The sequence below is a fragment of the Pyxicephalus adspersus genome, chromosome 8 (genome assembly GCF_032062135.1).
Source record: "Pyxicephalus adspersus chromosome 8, UCB_Pads_2.0, whole genome shotgun sequence".
In the NCBI taxonomy this organism is placed as follows: domain Eukaryota; kingdom Metazoa; phylum Chordata; class Amphibia; order Anura; family Pyxicephalidae; genus Pyxicephalus; species Pyxicephalus adspersus.
Genome location: NC_092865.1, coordinates 64,287,117 through 64,305,261, shown reverse-complemented (window position 1 = coordinate 64,305,261; position 18,145 = coordinate 64,287,117). Strand labels below are relative to the sequence as shown.

Here is an 18,145-nt window from a genome sequence, read left to right as displayed (position 1 = left end):
GTGCATCCAAAGTGCCCCAGGAATCTAATTTCCTGTTCTTTTGATTGGCTGAATACATTTCCTTAAATTCTGCAGAACGTAAGGTAAATGCAGACATCTCAGCAATTTTCTTTTTTACAGGTTTCCTTTAAAGCGGACCTAAACCCAAAGTCACCAAAAGGTAAAGCTAATCCACAAAGGAGACATGTAATGTCTCTATAAATGTCAAACGAAGCTCTGACTCCTGGTGGCTCTTGTCTTAGCCGCACACAGAGCCACCCACTAGAGAAAATGTAACTCCTGCACATGCATCCAACATTTAATAAAAGGATGGCCACATTTATACCATTGGCAGGACCAGGTTTCTCCATAGACCCCAAAGGTTATGTCCAAGAGCAGCAAGGGTAACAGTGGCAGCATAAAGCCTCTCACAGATCATGTTGCTAACTTTGAGTAACACATTGTGACAACACATTTGTAATAACCTGTTTCTAACCTTATGAGCTCTTTCCATCTAGACTTTATCATTCAGCCAATCCCAAGATCCTTATAAAATCTTTTTTAATTCTGAGAATCCAATAAAAAAAACAAAAATACAGAAAATGTGCATGAGTAGCAGATGGCATTAATGATGTTTAATTAAAGATCAGAGCAGAAGGATGGCAATTAGCCATCCTTACAGTGTCTTTGATCAAACTCCAGCACTCCCCTAGCGTCAGGACTCGCCAGACCCTCTACACCAGGATGGGTCATTATAAAAGGAAAGTTTTATATTTAGATACACTTATCAAGGAAGTGAGTTCAGAAGTTATTTTTTTTTTTTTTATATGGAGATTTGATATAATTAAATTATATTTACGCTCACTTAAAATATTTATAACATTTAGCGCATCATATTCCAGGAGCACTTTTGTGAAATCCAAGTACCTCTCTGGTAAATTGATTCTGATACAAAAACAAAAATTAAATAGTAAATGTACCTGTAAAAGAGAATACCTAGGACTTGCGTTCTAGTAGAGTCCACCGCTACTTTCATGGTCTCTCCTAGAGATGGAACCACAGCAGGGACCAGAGCAGTATTGGGGGTGCAGGTTGCAAAAGAGGGAAGTGTTTATGCTTTCCAATGGCAACATTTGGTATTTAAAAGTTTGTATTGTGCCCAGTTTCACTTTATAGACAAATGGAAGTATCGCATTCTTTTCGGGCACTCTATAAGGGTAGATTACACAGTAGCTTCTGCAAGATTTCTGCAATATTAATAATCTATCAGCAGAGCACCACACCATTATCAGACATTTTACCACAATCGGTGGAATCTGCAAGAAATATCAGTTGGCCTTTAATAAGCCAAATCAGGTCTAGAAAATCTCATCACAAAACCATAGTGTGCTTAACTTTTTTTATTCGCTTATTTTTCTTTTTTAAAATGTCTGAAAATATGTATGTAACATTATTTACAAATCATAAATAAAAACACAGGGTTAACAAGAAAGAACAATTAAAAAAAGTATGTTCCCAGCAGTGCTAAAAAGTTTCATAGACTTTAAAAAAAAAAAAAAAAAATGGGTCTACAGCCATTTAAACATGCAGAAGGTGCTTTGTCTGGGGTCTCTTCACATATGGAGTATATGGATTTTTCTGGTACAAATTGCTTAATACTTCACATAAATACAACACTTGATTAACTTTTTTTTTCCCCCATCACTATCGGTAAACAACATGCCAAATGGGTAGACACAATCCTGATTGCAATATTCAATATCTGACAGTTACAACAAAATGGCTGTTACTTTCGGGCATCAAAAGGTTAGAAGAAGGAATGATCAATAACTGCGCAAATCTAAGTCCGTTTCCATATTTTCTCTGGTGAGGTCAATTGTATGATAATCTTTCCTCCTGGGCAAGTAATAGGTGAAAGTCATTAAAAGTTTTCACAGATACAATCTGCACTAAACAGGATTTAGAATTTTGATTTTTTTTTTTTTTTTTCTTAAATACACATATACAAAACAGTTGACTGAAGAAAGTTTGTGCTATAACTGCAGACTTGAGACAGTCGAAAAATCTGCCTATTTGGAGGCACAGGACATGGGTTACGCATTGTACAAATCTGGAAATTTTACAGAAAATGGGGGAACACCACGGATGTTAATATGTAGACATGAGCATGTCGGGGAAGTTCTTGTGTGCCAAACGTCAGATAAATTTATATTCCTTAAGAAATGTCTCTGCCAAGTTTAGGAATGTGTAAATTTCAGACGTTCTCAAGACATTCGGTCTCCTCTGTCGTTTCTCCTCTAGATGCTCGACTTAGAAGACCCATCCATTTCATCAGTAGTTCTTCATCTTCAACACTAAAAAACAATGTTTGCTGGGATTGGCTTAGTTTAAACACATGTTTTATGTCCACCTTATCGCTGGCACTTGGTAAACTGACGTCATATCCTGGCAAAGGTATGGCACGCTGGGGTCGGACATCCTGCAAGTAAAGAAAAATGTTAGGGAATTTTCAGGGAATGTTGTTACCACAAGTACAGTTTAATATTCTATTCCCATCAACCGCTTCTTTTATACTCTTATATCTGTATGACCTGACATCCTGATAGGGACAATGTATATTTTGATGTTTGTTATTTTAAACCCCTCAACAAAAGAAGAACCACAACTTATTTAATATTATAATATGTTGGCACTTTTTAAATACAGTATAATAACCTTAAACTTTTTTAAAGTTGTCAATGTGGCATTGTATGTATGTGATAGAGTTGCCTGCAAAGAAAACATAGTGATAATGTAATTTACTTTTAATTATCTGCTTGATGTATCTAAGGTCAAATGATTTTTTAAACGACCCATGACCAATAGATTGTGCGAACCCAAGAAAGGATAAAATAGCAGGTACTGGATAATGGCACTTCTTGGGCTATTGGAACAGGCTATACCAGCCTTTTTCCATCTTTATAAGATGGAGGAGGGAACAACTGCTAGGTAATTATCTACAGCTCACAGTATTTTGGAAGGTGGCCAGTGGAGTGAATGCCTCTTACATTGCTGGCTGTTAGGAAGAATACCACCCTAAGAGAAAGCCAGAAAGATTATTGGTGGCACTGGTAATTGACCTGCGAGGTCCAAACTTCTCATGGAACCTCTGGTGGAACCCTGGATAAGAAACACTGGGCATTACACTCCACAAATTGAAAAGCTTTGCTAGTGGATAATACAGCATGTCCCCATGGAGGTGAGCGATAACATTCAGTTGGTATTATTGTAAGGAGTTAGGGGCAATTCTGATTTTGTGGGTAAACTTGTTCTCTATAAGTCTGGCGTGGCTCCTCTAAAAATCCCAGACAAGATACATAGAACAGTTTGCTCCTTGGCCTCTAAAATAAATTACTTTGACTACATAGCTCTGCAATACAGGTAATGATATTCCCATAAAAAAGATTTATGAACATCTTTTACAAAGCGATCCATAAAATAGTTCTGGTTATGACTAATTACTGTTACTATACAGTGGTGCTTCTAACGATTAAAAGTATCACAGCATTGTCAACATATAATCACTGGTAAACTAGAACAAAGGGAGCCACTTCTTTCTAACGGTGACCCCTAACAATGACAGGGCCACTGCTGTGCATACATACTCAAGGAACACGTTCCAGAATGATGAATTGCCTTAATCCTTGTGTATTTGTGTACGCTGACAATAAAGGGGTCAGACAGTTTTACGAGGATGGGAAATGACAGGAAGAGAAAATAATACACAGAAAGATAAAAAGCATCATAAAAAGCAGAGACAATATGACATGGAAAAGATCTGCGGGTTTGGAGCAGTTGGCAGATAAATTATATTTACTTTGCCGGTACAGTCTTATAAATCTACATTACCCCCATCCTTCATGGCTTTTGTGATCAGGATATAATGGAAACACATAGATGTTTAACCTGTCAGTGGCTGCGGTGACTCGGAGTTCTGTCTAAATTTTCCATACTTGACATAGGGGACATGCAATCAACAGGCAGAGGAATGTGATTCTATACGCAGATTTATTGATATTGTGTCATGCACATATGCAGGGGGAACAAATCCAGGAAATGTGAGTCAATGAGAAATAGGCACCAACAGATTTGGAGTCCAAAGTGTGTATTCCAATAAATTGCTATATACAATAGAGGAATGAATTCAAAAGAAAAATGACTATTGGTTTCTCCCTCTCCTCTTTTATCAAATGACTTTGAATACTGTGACAAGAGTGTTTACATTATCATGCAACAGAAAACATTTTAGATTCCCCTTTTAGGATTGCTTTTCCTTACTTGGCTGAGGCTTTTGAATTATAACTCTTCCAACTAACGTAACCTAAATGGAGTTTGGCTTGCAATTAGTCCCCTTTCTTCCAACCATTGCATATGGGAATGGGCTCATTTGGTGAATAGAGAAAGGGAACTAGTTGCAAGGTGGAGGAGACCTTCAGAAAGGTAAGATAGATTTACCAGAGCAGTTGGGTAACTAGGCCTACCATACATGGTATTCATTCCCCTCCTTACCAGAGGTATAAAGTAACTAGGCCAACTACTCATGTACTCCCTGGAATTCTAGCAACTGGAAGTCAACTTGCTGTTGTGGGAGATGCTACACTAAGTAGTGATTTTTAGACATTCTTAAGGAAATAAGGTTGGAACTGTTTACCATATTCTAGTATATATGCTTGTTCATAGGATTAAAATATTATTCTGTAATAACCCCTTTACAAGAGTAATGTTACACACAAGAGGCGAGATGGGGTATGCATCGAGATAAAACATGCAGAATATGTGAGATGGCAATCTCCAACAAGCCAGGTTGACATCACAGATGTAGGAAGTGAGACCTTTTATAGGGTTCTGACTTCATGTTTATGATAATTATACCCCCCCAGTGGGTCTAGGTGGTTGATTTTGTTCAGTGAAGGCATCCCCAAAGGTTACTGAGATTAAGTGGACACTGACAAAATGCAGCAGTTTTGCTTTACTACTACTGTCCAATTCAGCTCATTGATGTGTGTTTGCAAACTGATGCAAATGCTGCTACAAAGATATTAAAATTGTACCACGGGCAGGTGATGCAGGCCCCACACTTGTATAGAGGTATAGAAACAACTATCGTCTGTTTCTAGTTGTCCCTAACCATTATCTGAATCTGCTTTGGTTTCAATATTTATTTTTTTTGTATTCTGCTATATTGATTTTTTTCCACACGCATTTAATGTGCTATTATGTAACCGTGTGGAAAGAAGCATTTGCTGAAAAGCTCACAAAAGGACATGAATGAAAACATAACCAAAATGGAAAATATAACCTTTATTTTCCACTTTTTAAAATGGGTCTCAATATAGGATTAAAAATATGTGGTATAATTTTTCCTTTACATTTTAATATAAAATCTAACAGCCTGTGTCTGCACAAGCAGAAGTTACTGTGTGATAAAATGTTAATCCATTTCATATGCAGCTGTATAACAAACATTCTGATGTACTTCTTACTCTGAAAAGTACATTAGGGCAAGTCACGCGTTTTATTCTTGCATTGGAAGAGGTGGCGTTTATATGATCACCTTGAGAAGCATGCAAATGGATGAGCTGAAACGCGTGAAAATAATTCGTACGCCACGTCTCTCTCTCGTTCGAAAGGAACATAAAGTTTATGATAGCTGAGCACTGGAGAGACTCTTACTATGGTGTGTGGGTTACAGGCAGGATAAATAATCTTTGAAGATATATTTATCTTGGTACAGAATAAAAATCCAGATGGTTCTGAGTACTTGCACGATTATAACCACTTTTATATACCTATATATTATGTATGCACGTTTGTCAGGATTGAGAATATATTTGATTTAAAGTTATTTCCTAAAAGTTTTTCTGGCTGAATAGAGAAAGGAGCAGGGCCAGGTCTGGGGACAGACTGTAACCTAGGACTCCGAAACTTTTTCTTAGTTTTGGATAGGCTGGGGAAGAGTTGCAGGCTCAGAAATGTTCCCCACGCTTCCTTTTCTGAGGACACCTCACAGGATGTAATTCTCTCCAAATAAAAACCAAGTATTAAAAACATGTCTCAGCAGTCCATTCAAAAGAACTAAACCCTGCTTATATTCGCCTGTCCCTGTCTTGTTGTGAACACCACCAGCTTCTCTTGTTTTGATCTTCGACCATCCTAATTGTCCACGCCGGGATGACATAACTCCCAGGCAGGTGCTGATTTAGTCCCAGCAGCTACAGGACAAGCTGAGATGTGCATAGTATCCCCAGCAAGCCAATTTTACAGATGTAGCAAGTGATCAGACCGGTAAGAATGCTCTTTGCTGAAGGATATTGCCTGTTTCTTTCTGCACTACGGCTATGCCTGGTTGCAACTCTTAGTTAAAGTAGAACTTTAGTTCTGCTTTAAATACCTTCTTAAGGGATTTGCATTTGTGAACACCCACCACCAAGCCATGGATTGTTCCGTGTGGTATGGATACAGGGCCTTTTTAACAAACTGCTATCTAAAGGCTAATACAGAAATACCAAGCTTTCAGCAGACAAGAGAACGCTGAACCTGGGGCTGTCTGTCAGCACTATGACTTTTCCAGGAGATGAAAGTGTTGCTCAGTCATAGTCTCCCTACATATCTGGGTAAGAAGGGAGCGCCTAATATTTACAAAGCAAAGATCCCCCACCACACTACCTGGTGTTATATTTATCTTAGTGCACTGTGCTGTCAGTAAGCCAGCATTTCATGCATCACTCTTGCAGCTTCTATCTTCTCAGCACCATGAAACATCCACATTTAGGGATGCTCCTTTCTACTGCTTTCCTGGCTGGTTATAATTGGGTATGGCCTTTATTTCCTATACTACTACTATTTTCTTCCTGTGCTTTTTGTGGGATATTCTGAATATAAAGTACAGGTATATCTGACTATAAGTGGATTTGTAACTGCTCCTACTCTGCATTGCTATTGTGCTCTTATTGGTTTATATTTTTACTTTTTGAATGTAATTAGTGCTATTTTATAAGTAACTATCAGGCAACCAAAAACTACAAACTATGGATATTAAAGAACATGCACTTCTTAACAGGTGGCAAATGAGCTTGAGAATGATCTCGGTAGCTGCAGTTATTGTTGGGCAATTTATCTTTTAAAGTGTACAATAAAAGCACTAAAGTATTCCAAGTCCCTCTATCAGCTCGCTGTGTTAGTAGAGGCTGGCATGGGGGAGCTGAGCTGCTCAGAGAACGATTTTAGGGCTTCTGTTGAGAAATTTGAAGATGAATTGTTCTGGGGTGGCTGCAGCTACAGCGGTCAATGATGGCTTTCTTTAGAACATTTTAAATGAACCTGTATTATATAAAATAGACAGGCTTTTTTACTACTTACCTGGAACAAGAATTAAAATGGTATCTGAAAACACCAAGAATTAAAAACGTAACATCCTAATCTACATTTTTTTTTTTTTATTTGGACGGACCGCAAACCAGCCTTCTTTGCAAAGAGATCATTAATACATAATTGGCCCAGTGCAAGTTTTCTTGTGACATAAACCTACCATTACTACAGGCTGAAATCTCAGATTGCCGTCAAACAAACCAATCCACCTCTGGTCAGTGCTAGATTCTTACCTGATTGGATCCCTGGAGATACATAACAAGAGGTTCGTTCTTGGGGACACAAGCCCACATTTTGTACCACGTCTTCCCCTTTTCCAGAAAAAGGATGCTGCTGCTCATGATGCTGCTTTCTGGAGACAAGGAAATCTGCTTCTGAAATAAAGAAAAACACAGACTCCTCTGTAAGCATCTGCCAAGGCAATGAATTTCGTGTCCATAAAACCGGTCTCTCACCAATTTTATACCGCCATTAATTAATGTGCTACATTGATCCGTATTAAACTCTCTCTCTGCAGGATTAAATCAAGTGGTCATTTCAGTGACATGGTTAATTATAAAAGAACAGACTGCAATAAAGTAGCAGTGCTTATCCATGCCTTGCATTAGAATAAAACTGTGTGATAATGAAAAAGCTCAACATAAATCAATATAACAAATAACCATATATTACATAACTTTGGGCAGTTTGTGGACTGAGGCTGTAAAATAAAAAGTATTGCTTTTTATCATTTTTGCTTTTGAGTGTGCTATATACTGTATTTTATTAGTTGGGCTCAGGTCTGGGGGGATGTTGTGAGGTTGTGATTGATCTCTTTGTCTTGCCTGTACAGTGCTCCTGCAATTAAGGTGCTAAATCGCATCCCACCCCCTGGCACCTATAGGATAAGAATGGGGGTGGTAGTAAGTGATTCGGTAACACCTGCTGTAAAATATTAAGATAACATGCTCTTACTCCCTTTTCTTGAAATGATCAAAAAAAGGAATCCTAGACTTCACTCTCCTTATGTTCTTCTGATACTCTTTGAAATAACCCAGAGCTTATTCCTGGATGAGACAGGTCTCAGTTTGAATGGGGGATAAATAAAGAGTTTCTCAGAATTGGTACCAAGCTTAAAAAGACATCCACTCCCTTACAATCCATTGCATTTGAAGTCTTGTAAATCTTTAGATGACTTTAAGAATTACCTCAATATACTTTGAGTGGTTTGAACACCAATGAAAGCTGTTTTTTAATGTCCCAGTGTGAATATGATCTAAGCATAGAGTTTTATATTTTCCAGAAGCACGTCTCCAGATTCTGCGCAGTGCGAGGATTGGGTGACAGAAAAAGAAGGAAGCTGAGTACATTTTGCAGTCTGTGCTGGGACGAAGAAAGAAACAAGATTGCGGAGGAATTGGGAGCTTTCCTTTTTTTTGACAACCTTTACTAATACTTGCCCCCCCCCCCCATTAGTTATATTAGGTAAAAGGTTCTTTTTATATGGAAGAATTGTCCCTTTCACCCAAAAGTTTTGAGCTATTCCACAGTTTTGTGTTCCCATCATAGTTCTGGAGGCAAATGATTATCCTTCTAATATTTTAGGACTTTTGTAATATGATATTTGTGTTTTGTTTTTTAAATTGCTTGTTTTGATTTTTTTTTTCCCCCAATCTCTGTTTTCACTCCTTGTTCTGACTTTTTTTCTCATTGTTTTGCTAGGTAACACTCCTTTCATTTCAGCGATATCCCTTCTCGGACCTCATCCTTACAATTAATCAGCTAAAAGCATTCCATTTACTATTCACTAGTTTAAATGATCTGTATTATTATTGATTTTGCCAATTAATCTCTGTAAAAGATTGGTCAGAACACAAAGTTGTCTTGTTTTGAATACAATGGATAAATAATCATCATAGGTATGACTATAAACAGAATAATATTTATTAATTCAATGATTATAAATATTGCACAGTGCATGAAGAGTTTATCTATAAAATAAAATCTCCTAATTATAATAGATACAATTAATTAACCCTTTTATACCCACTTTAGCAGTGGGAATTCATTAAAAAGTTGATGTAGCAGCAAAAGTTTCAATCTTCCTGCTCCATTTCCAAATCTTTTACAGAGGGTGAGACTCCTCATGAAAATTAGTGAGGAGATTCTGGACGGGAGCTGTAAAACTCTGGCTGCTGTACAACATGTATTATCCCTGCTGAGTATTCCTGGCCCTTTAAACATAGCTATTACCGAAACCTTGCTGGGAATCTCAATCTGAAGTCAGCATTGAGATGCGATATCACTGCCACCTGAAGTGGTTTGTGAAATCTCCATAAGCATTTACTGTCACTATAAAATGTGAATGATGATGGATAGTAGGGGGAGGCCCTTTTGTACATCATAATTTCTTCAAAAAAAAAAAAAAGGGGGGGGGGCATAAAAGGTAAGCACCCCAACATTTTATATCATCTATTTTTACATATGAAGTAATTCTTTCAGCACCTCCTGTATTTTGCTCCCCACAACCCTGTTCAGCCCCCAGCATGACAACCTGGTGAAGAATAGTAATGCTAAGCCTGTGGTTGTGTCATTCTAAACCCCAATGCAGCCCTGGGGAGCTCTGATATTATAAAGCCTGGCTAAAGCTAGGTAAGTCTAAGTCCTGGTCCACCTACCTATCATGGGAAAGAGGCAGAGGCTGTACAATACCTACCTCCCCTATGTTATATGGAATCCTACAACAGGAACAAAATAAATTATAATAAAATCACAGTTCTGTGTCACAAAAACTTTCTTAGATCCTTATAGGTACCACCTATATAAAAAAAAAAAAAAAAAAACACTCACACATGTGTAGCAGGACCTGAAAGATTGGATTACTACCGCGCAGGTGTGGAACCAACATTTCACACAGATGCATGTGGGGGGGGGGGAGCTAGTGAAGTGGTCGGCTCGCGGCATCTCCTCCTGTGTCCCCTAAAGAGGCCAAATGAGTGGCTGGAAAAGATGATGGGGCATTTCAAAAGGGCAATTATTTTTTGCCCACTGAGCACTCTGATGGTGCACAATAAAAGAGCACAATGCAGACCTTTTTAGGTATCTGGTGCTGCAAGAGCGCCAGATATATATACCTGAACAAAAAAAAAATCATACTTGGCCACATTACATGCAAATATCTTCAGCATTCATGGCCATAAATGATACACCAGGTTACCCCTGGTTCTCTCTATACCAATGTTTCTGGATCTTTTAGCATGGGAGAACCCTTGAAATAACTTTCAGGTCTTAGAGAACCCCTGACAAAACAATATCCACACCTCAAAAGATATTAGCCTGGTAATCGGTAGGATTGCTGGTCAGTAGGAAGAATGTCAGCCTTACAGATAGCCAAAAATCATTGTCAGGTAAATTGAGCAGAGAGGTACTAAATGCTCAAGATAGCTCTAACACCCTCAGGAGCAACCCTGGCTAAAAACACTGATCCATCCCCAACATAGCAGGAAAGAAAATATCAACTTTATTTTCTATGAAAATCCTTAAAAAAAACTCTAGCTTCAATATTGGATAAGGAAAAAAAAAAAAAAAAAAAGACTACTCTTCACACTAAAACACAAGTGAGATTTAGTAAAGTCAGGCGCACACATCACATAATTGTGAACGTTGGTCTGGCAAGTGGGGGGTTTAATGTGCTGGGAATTACATAATTACGTGAAATTCAGAATAGAAAATAGAAGTATTTTTGTTTGTGTAAATATTAGACTTTTTATTTAAAATATAATGATATAGTGATTTAAAAATATTTTTTAAAAGGATTTGTTTAGAAATAAATATAAATAGTGCTACAGCCTAGTTTAGACTGGTGGTGGGATCAGCAGATCCTATGCAGCTCCTGGCACCATGGCCGCTGCCCACCGCCCCCACCGATATGCTGGTTTATAATGCACATGTTTTAAACATTTGGCCCCCATTCATTCCATATGGGGTTGCTGCAGGTGAGACACTATAATGTATATATGTGTCAACCACAAAACATTCAGGGGGGTCGTGTGGAAAACTCTTCATAATATATAGAAAAGAATCTGATAAACAGCATTAATAATTACCTTATAATTATAGACAAACACCACATATAAAACACCCTACAGGTTACCAATGACCACATTTTGTAACTTGGTTTAAATGTCGGTTTACCTTACAAAACAAAAATAGTTCTTAAAATTGAATATTTTTTCCTGTGGAAGCTGCTTTTTACATTTGGCATCCATCATTAACACTTGTTAATGAAAACTGTCGCTGAAGAACTTAAGTCATACAAGAGCCGCTAATGAAGTGGTAAGAAGCAATTCTATTATTGGATTGATGCCATAACACCGCGCTGCTTTAATTAATATCCTGTTAGCGGCTTCCTAAAAGATTACCTCCACATTAGCTTTCTTCTTCGTTTCTGGGATGTCATTTCCCCCGGGACTAGACGCCACAGAGCTCGAAGAGAAACAGTCTTTACAAACACGATTATGACGATTGTTTTCCGCAAGGATCTTGAATTCTGAACACTTTGCACAAATAACCTGCAAGCAGCGAAGAGTGAATATCAGATGTAAAAGGATTATCAAACAAAAAAAAAAGCCAGTGCTGTAAGGAACACATTTTTTTTTACTGTTAAAATGTATATACACCCTAACCATGAGCTTCTAGAACAAGTGAGCTGTTATACTCCTTCAATATGTGCAAAAAATGCTTGTTGATCTGCTTAGAAATCCAATGAGCTAACAGTGCAGTAGAGGCAGAAATCACCAGTTCCCACTGTTCTTCTCTGGATTAAGGAATACCTTCTTTATATGTAATAGAGATGAGAAGAGGGGGAAATGTTTTTTCCCTATAATTCTTGGCCTGGGATAACAACATAACGCCTCCATATAGTAAAATAATCCAGTGTTGTCATCCTAAGCAGGACTGTGTTATTGGCGCATCACAAAGGAAATGCAGGCATTATATCTAAAGGTGTGGTAAACTAAAATATAGAACAATTTTGGGATGAGATAATTAACTAGGATCATATGTGTATCCTGGCATGTACAGCTCAGCAATTTTGACCATTCCGCAGAGCGATCAGGCAGGTAAAAAGTCTCACTGCAGAAGGGACATCACCTGTCCTATTCTGGAACAATGCTCTGCCTGATTTTACATTTTTAAAATGGAACTTTTTTTCCTATCATGTATGTGTGACAACTATAAGTATGCCTTCACATATAAGCATTGCAGTCATGCTGTGAACAGTCATGTGTGCATTAATGCACATATACCTACATGGAAAAATAACTTGCTATGCAATGCACCATAGTACACAGGTGTAAGTTTTCCACGTGGTTTGCCAGCATTACAAATGAATTGCCCAGCTCGGCATAAAAAATAACAGTACACAATTCACAATTGTAAATGTGTCAAAGTGTGCTCTAAATCATTTTTGGTTGCAAGCTGAGTGAAAGCAGTGACTGGTTAGCACTTGATTAATGTAACAGCTAAGGCTCAGTTTTTATATTCTGACATTTATCTTCTGGATCTGCTAAATCCTTACACTTGGTGATATTTATTTTCTGAATGGTACTAGTGCTTCGACAAACGGACACTCTCTACTAAAGCAACACAAGAAGAACCTTAATCCTGAATCAGCACTGATGCTGATGACAGCCAGGGGGTTCCATGTGACAAGAAGCTGCAGTACCGCTCACAGACAATGTAAGAAGCTTAATGAACCTGTCTGCAAGTGATAACATAAAAGCCAAACAAGCTCTCCTCTACTTACAGCCCCACACTGCTTGCAATGATGTCTTCTTTTTGTAATCGAGTTAAAGGTTTCTCCACAGCCTTTACAACCATGCTTTTCCTTGTCCCGTTTTATTTTAGAAGACTTTCTAAATGAATCCGGCTGCAAAAAAAAAAAAAATAGTATTTTAAACCATGGTGTGTAGAAGAAAGCAAAGACATGTATGTAGATGTTTTATTGGAATGTACAATTAGTACAGGTAACGTAATTCTGACATAGGGGCTGCCATTGCTGACCTCTCTTGAAAATGTTAGCTCAATGGGGCGAGTCATCCAGATGCTTTGGTTTAATGCTTTCCAAGTATCTGACATGTAGTAAATAAAGACATAAAGAATCCGAACACTTCCCTGACATCCATTGCTTGTACTAAGACTGTGGCTCAATTTTTCATTAACTCTGATCTCCAGCGTTTTAGCCCCTTGCAGCAAAAGCCAGGGAATTCTTCCAAGACCCAGCTTTATTCATGGCATGTAAGTCCTGGATTGATATCACCTGATGTACAAGGTACATGTGGGCAACAGGCTGGGGAAATGGCCAAATGACATTCTTACCAAAAAGCAGCACTGGTTCTTACTCGAGGAAGTGGTTGGGGACAGCACAGATGTATGAAGGGCTTATGGTGATCAATATTTTTAGGATATTGGAATATATATATAATGAAATTGCCCTAGTAGAATGAATTAAAAAAGTTATTTTTTTTTTTTTACCCCTCATCAGCTGTAATAAACCTGAATCTACACAAAAACCTTTTCCCAGGGATAGGCTGCCACCAGCAGGTTTATTAGTACAATGCATCATTTTATGTAGACAAGTTCTGCTCATAAGCAAGCACTTTAACTTGGGGGTTTTGTATTGCTCAAGTCAGGTGATCTACAAAACCTGGAGTATTAAAGAAAGTTAGTTTCTAAAACTAAAGGTGTAACATTGACACCTAGGATCTGATTATTTGTTTGCTGCATTTCCTAGAGATCTCTAGCTTTAAAAATGCAATCAAAAAAGCATGACAATGCAATGAATATAATAAATTAGATATAGATAACTGGGCTGGTCATCCATCATTAGGTAGCATGTTGTCACAATCTAATTATACTTGTGTCTCTGATGGTCGGTGGCTTTATAAATGAACATTTATGGCTTGGACAAGAATGCATGGTAATGCATCTTAGAAACAATAATACAACAGGTACAAGCGGTATGGGTATCCTTCAATCATGCTATGATTGTCATCTGAACTCAGCAGACATCTGAGCTAACAAATCTCATGGTTTAGTGGCCAAAGTTTTAATTTTATGATTGACTAAAATTCTTAAGCATCCAGGATTTTCTGCACATACACTTAATAAACTCCACCATGCATCTTTATGTGCTTATGTGTAACAGGATTGTTGTTTAATACAGCCGATTCCAGCCATGATCATTCAGCAATAATGTTTTGTCTATGAAGAAGACACCACCAGCTGAGAATAATATTCTATGCATAACAAGAAATTCTTATCTGCTTGTTTGTGTGCACAATTAAGAAATATATCCTTTTGTCTAGGTTCTAATCCTACTTTCTCTACGGTACATTTAAAATGCATCCAGATTTATCATAGGACAGCTCAGGTAAGTGTGCATGATGTCCAAATGTCTTGTTCAAATGAACCTATGCTTAAACCATGTTGAGCAAATGCGCTCATTTATTGTGTTCTCATCCAAAGCCATTCACATGTACCAGTCTCTGTTGTTTCTATTTCCCAGCTAATAACTGACATGTAATGCTGCACAATGCTTTCACCAGGTGTTCTAAAATCATAACACTTGTAGGTGACGACACCTCTAAACTTGGATTCAGGTATACATAACATACCCAAATTAGATGATTGTTTAGAGACAAACTGAGGGTTGTCAGGATCAATATTTCATACATAGTTCATTCGTTTGACTTGTTTCATGCAAAGCAAAAATTGGGTAATCATTTTTGCAAATATGCTGTACCTAATCAAATGTCTGCCATTTATAGGTGAATAACATTATGAAATGTTATTGGTTGTAGCACTATGATTGCTTGGTATTGCTCCAAATTTTTCAGCGGCCTTTTATTTTTTTCTCCACAGAAACAAGTACTGCTGGGAAAAGTGGCAGTCGTAAGGATGTCGCCATAAAACGCGCACTGCAAGGCGTCTATCATTTTCTATACTTTTATGGCATTTTCAATTCAGATGGAGCCGCCAGCCGTGTACATTCAGCTGATTACAATGTATCAATTCTTTCTGGCTTAAAACCAGTTACTTTGCTGAGTAATGAGTCATGGGCCACAAAAATGGAAACGTGACATGTAATCCTTTTGAACGTGATTGATGCCTACCCGTGAACAATGTTGAAGCACAACGGCTACATTTTAAAAGACTCTGAAACATTTTGTAATAATAAAAACTTCAAAAATGTCACCAAAGGACCTATTATATAGACTAAGCTTAAAGCTTTCCATATCCTTGAAAGCCAAAATAAGCAAAAAGCAATCATAATAGGATAAAAACACAGCCATTTCAATTATTCATTACACTCAACATTCAAGCATCTAAGTGACAATTACCAAGGAGAAAAATCACTGCTCTAACACGTACAATATGTCATTAAATAGATGATTGTATTAGAGGGAGAAGGCAATTGTTCCTTAAAGATGGCTACTGAGCTGCAGCTACTAAAATGGACCCTCAATCACTGGACAAACCAGTGGGACCCAACTAATAATCATGGGGCCACATGTGGCCCTTCTGCCTAGGGGTTGACATACTGCAGATGCTGCACAGTTAATTCAAAAGTTTTCAGCAAAACAAACTTGGCACCAAAAAACACCCAAAATTATTGTATTACACCAAGAATATTAAATTATCTTAAATAATTTAATGGATATATCAAAAACACAAAACACCTTTCTAACCTTTCACTCGACCCTAAATTTACCACTTAAAACTGAAATCCGGAGAAGCACAAATTATAGCACCTCTGTAATCATTAAGAAATATTTATATATTATATTGATGGAATTTATTTTGGATTTACCTTCATTTTCTTCCCTGCTGACATTGCTGAATAATACAGATAGAGAGTAAACTAGTTGATTCAAGACTATAAAAACCTGACAATGCTTTTTAATTTTACTTATACTTGAAATAATTTGCCAGATGTAACCAACTTGGTGTTCTTCAGTATTATTACTCTGGGCAGTGAGTATACACAACTTACACAGAATAAAGCATAATTAAAGTTCCACCATTTGGCATCAGGCAGGGCTTTGTTGCAGAAAGGTAAAGGTGATGTCCCTTCTGCAATAAACATTCTTACACACCTGATCTTTCTGTGGAACAGTCAAAATTGCAGCTCAGAATATCTGGCAATCCTGGCTTCCCCGGTGCTTTCTGGTAATTAATGAATTCCTGTGTGCCATGTGGGAAATACGGCATCCCAGCCTGGCCAATCAACATGCCTGAAGAACGCAACTAGGAACAAGGAAGATGGCAGGTAAGTATAGTGGGGTAGTTTTCCTCACCTACAAAAGTACAATATAGTACACTGGGAGCGAGGAGACTGAGGCTTACTACTGCCTGCAGCAGACCAATTACATTCACTTCCCAAGATAACCCTCGCAGGGGTATTTTAGATTCAATTATACATCTTGTGATTGTTTGTTTCCAGTGGGAATAATAGGGATGTGAAAATTAGGCTGGTATTTGTTCACAAAGTGTGGCAACTTGAAAATCGTATTGTATATTTCACATACATATCATCACCTGGGAAGGGGGGTTGGTTAAGGATGGAGAAGTGGCAGTTGACATTTTGACAGTCAAATTTTGTGTCAATAGTTTTTAGATTTACAGTATTAGTAATACTGATACATTGGTAATACTAATACACATAATAATACACTCCTTTCCTTGTCACTATAAGCCCTAATGATGGAGAAAGCAATAAGTCTCAATAACGTATGACTTCCGGCATGTGACACACTCTCCCTCCAAACAATCCATTTCATGTTATTTATAAAGAAGAGACATTAAAGTATGTATTTTTTTCTAAGAAAGTACATTTAAAACAGTTGATGAAGCATATTTTAGAGGTACTGCTATATTTACAATAAAGGGAAAACCATGTGACCTGATGACTTATCTGTAATGGGATGATGTGATATCCAGAACTCTAACCAAGACCAAGAACCATCATTTAGAACAGTGTTTCCCAACCTTTCTTAGTCGCGGCACATATTTTACAATTAGAAAAATCCCACGGAACACCACCAAAAAGTCAGACACGTAAATTAGCTACCTGCTGCCATCTAGTGGAAGAGTTTTTTTTGGTTCTGCCTATCACTATACATCGCTGGTATAGACAAATGAAGACAAATTTTTTGCAGTAAATAAATCATTTTGGGACCAATTAACTGAAATTGGATAATTTCCCACGGTACACCCGAAGATCTCTCAAGGCACACTAGTGTGCCGAGGAACAGCGGTTGAAAAACACTGATTTAGAAGATACTATAGTATTTCCTTTAACTCCTCCAACCCTCCCACCTTGAACATAAAACTTTATGTAGTAGGGGGTTGGATTAGCAGGGCCAGCATAGACAATAATTAAATATTCATAGCTAACAATAAGAGAGGGCTATATCATGCAAAGAAGGAGGGGGCTTTGCTAGGGATTTGACTATACCTGCAGAAGTTCAAAGACAGATTGAAAGTGAAAAGAGAAAAACTTACTTAGGGAAAGATCAAATACTGCGGGTATGCCTAATTCTTGATTTGTTCAGTGTTTTTGCTTTTTGATAGCAATCTCCTTAAATAAAAGGAACTCATTCAAATAGCATTCTGTATGGCGGCCATGTTTAGCTATAGTCTTGTACCCAGTGTTCACCTAAATTCCTAGCATGGTTGTACAAATCTGGCACAGAGCTTACATCCTGCAAAGATTAGA

General features: G+C 37.7%; 1 protein-coding gene across 1 annotated transcript in view; it reads right to left on the bottom strand.

The window, feature by feature from the left end:
* Positions 1-1,363: 1,363 nt before the first annotated feature.
* The window catches only part of FGD3 (FYVE, RhoGEF and PH domain containing 3), a gene marked incomplete in the record, with an annotated part of 143,346 nt that continues 126,564 nt past the window's right edge, over positions 1,364-18,145 (bottom strand). The window contains 4 exon segments of the mRNA XM_072420961.1: positions 1,364-2,458; positions 7,620-7,760; positions 11,787-11,936; positions 13,172-13,294. Coding sequence (XP_072277062.1) covers positions 2,234-2,458; positions 7,620-7,760; positions 11,787-11,936; positions 13,172-13,294 — 639 coding nt within the window.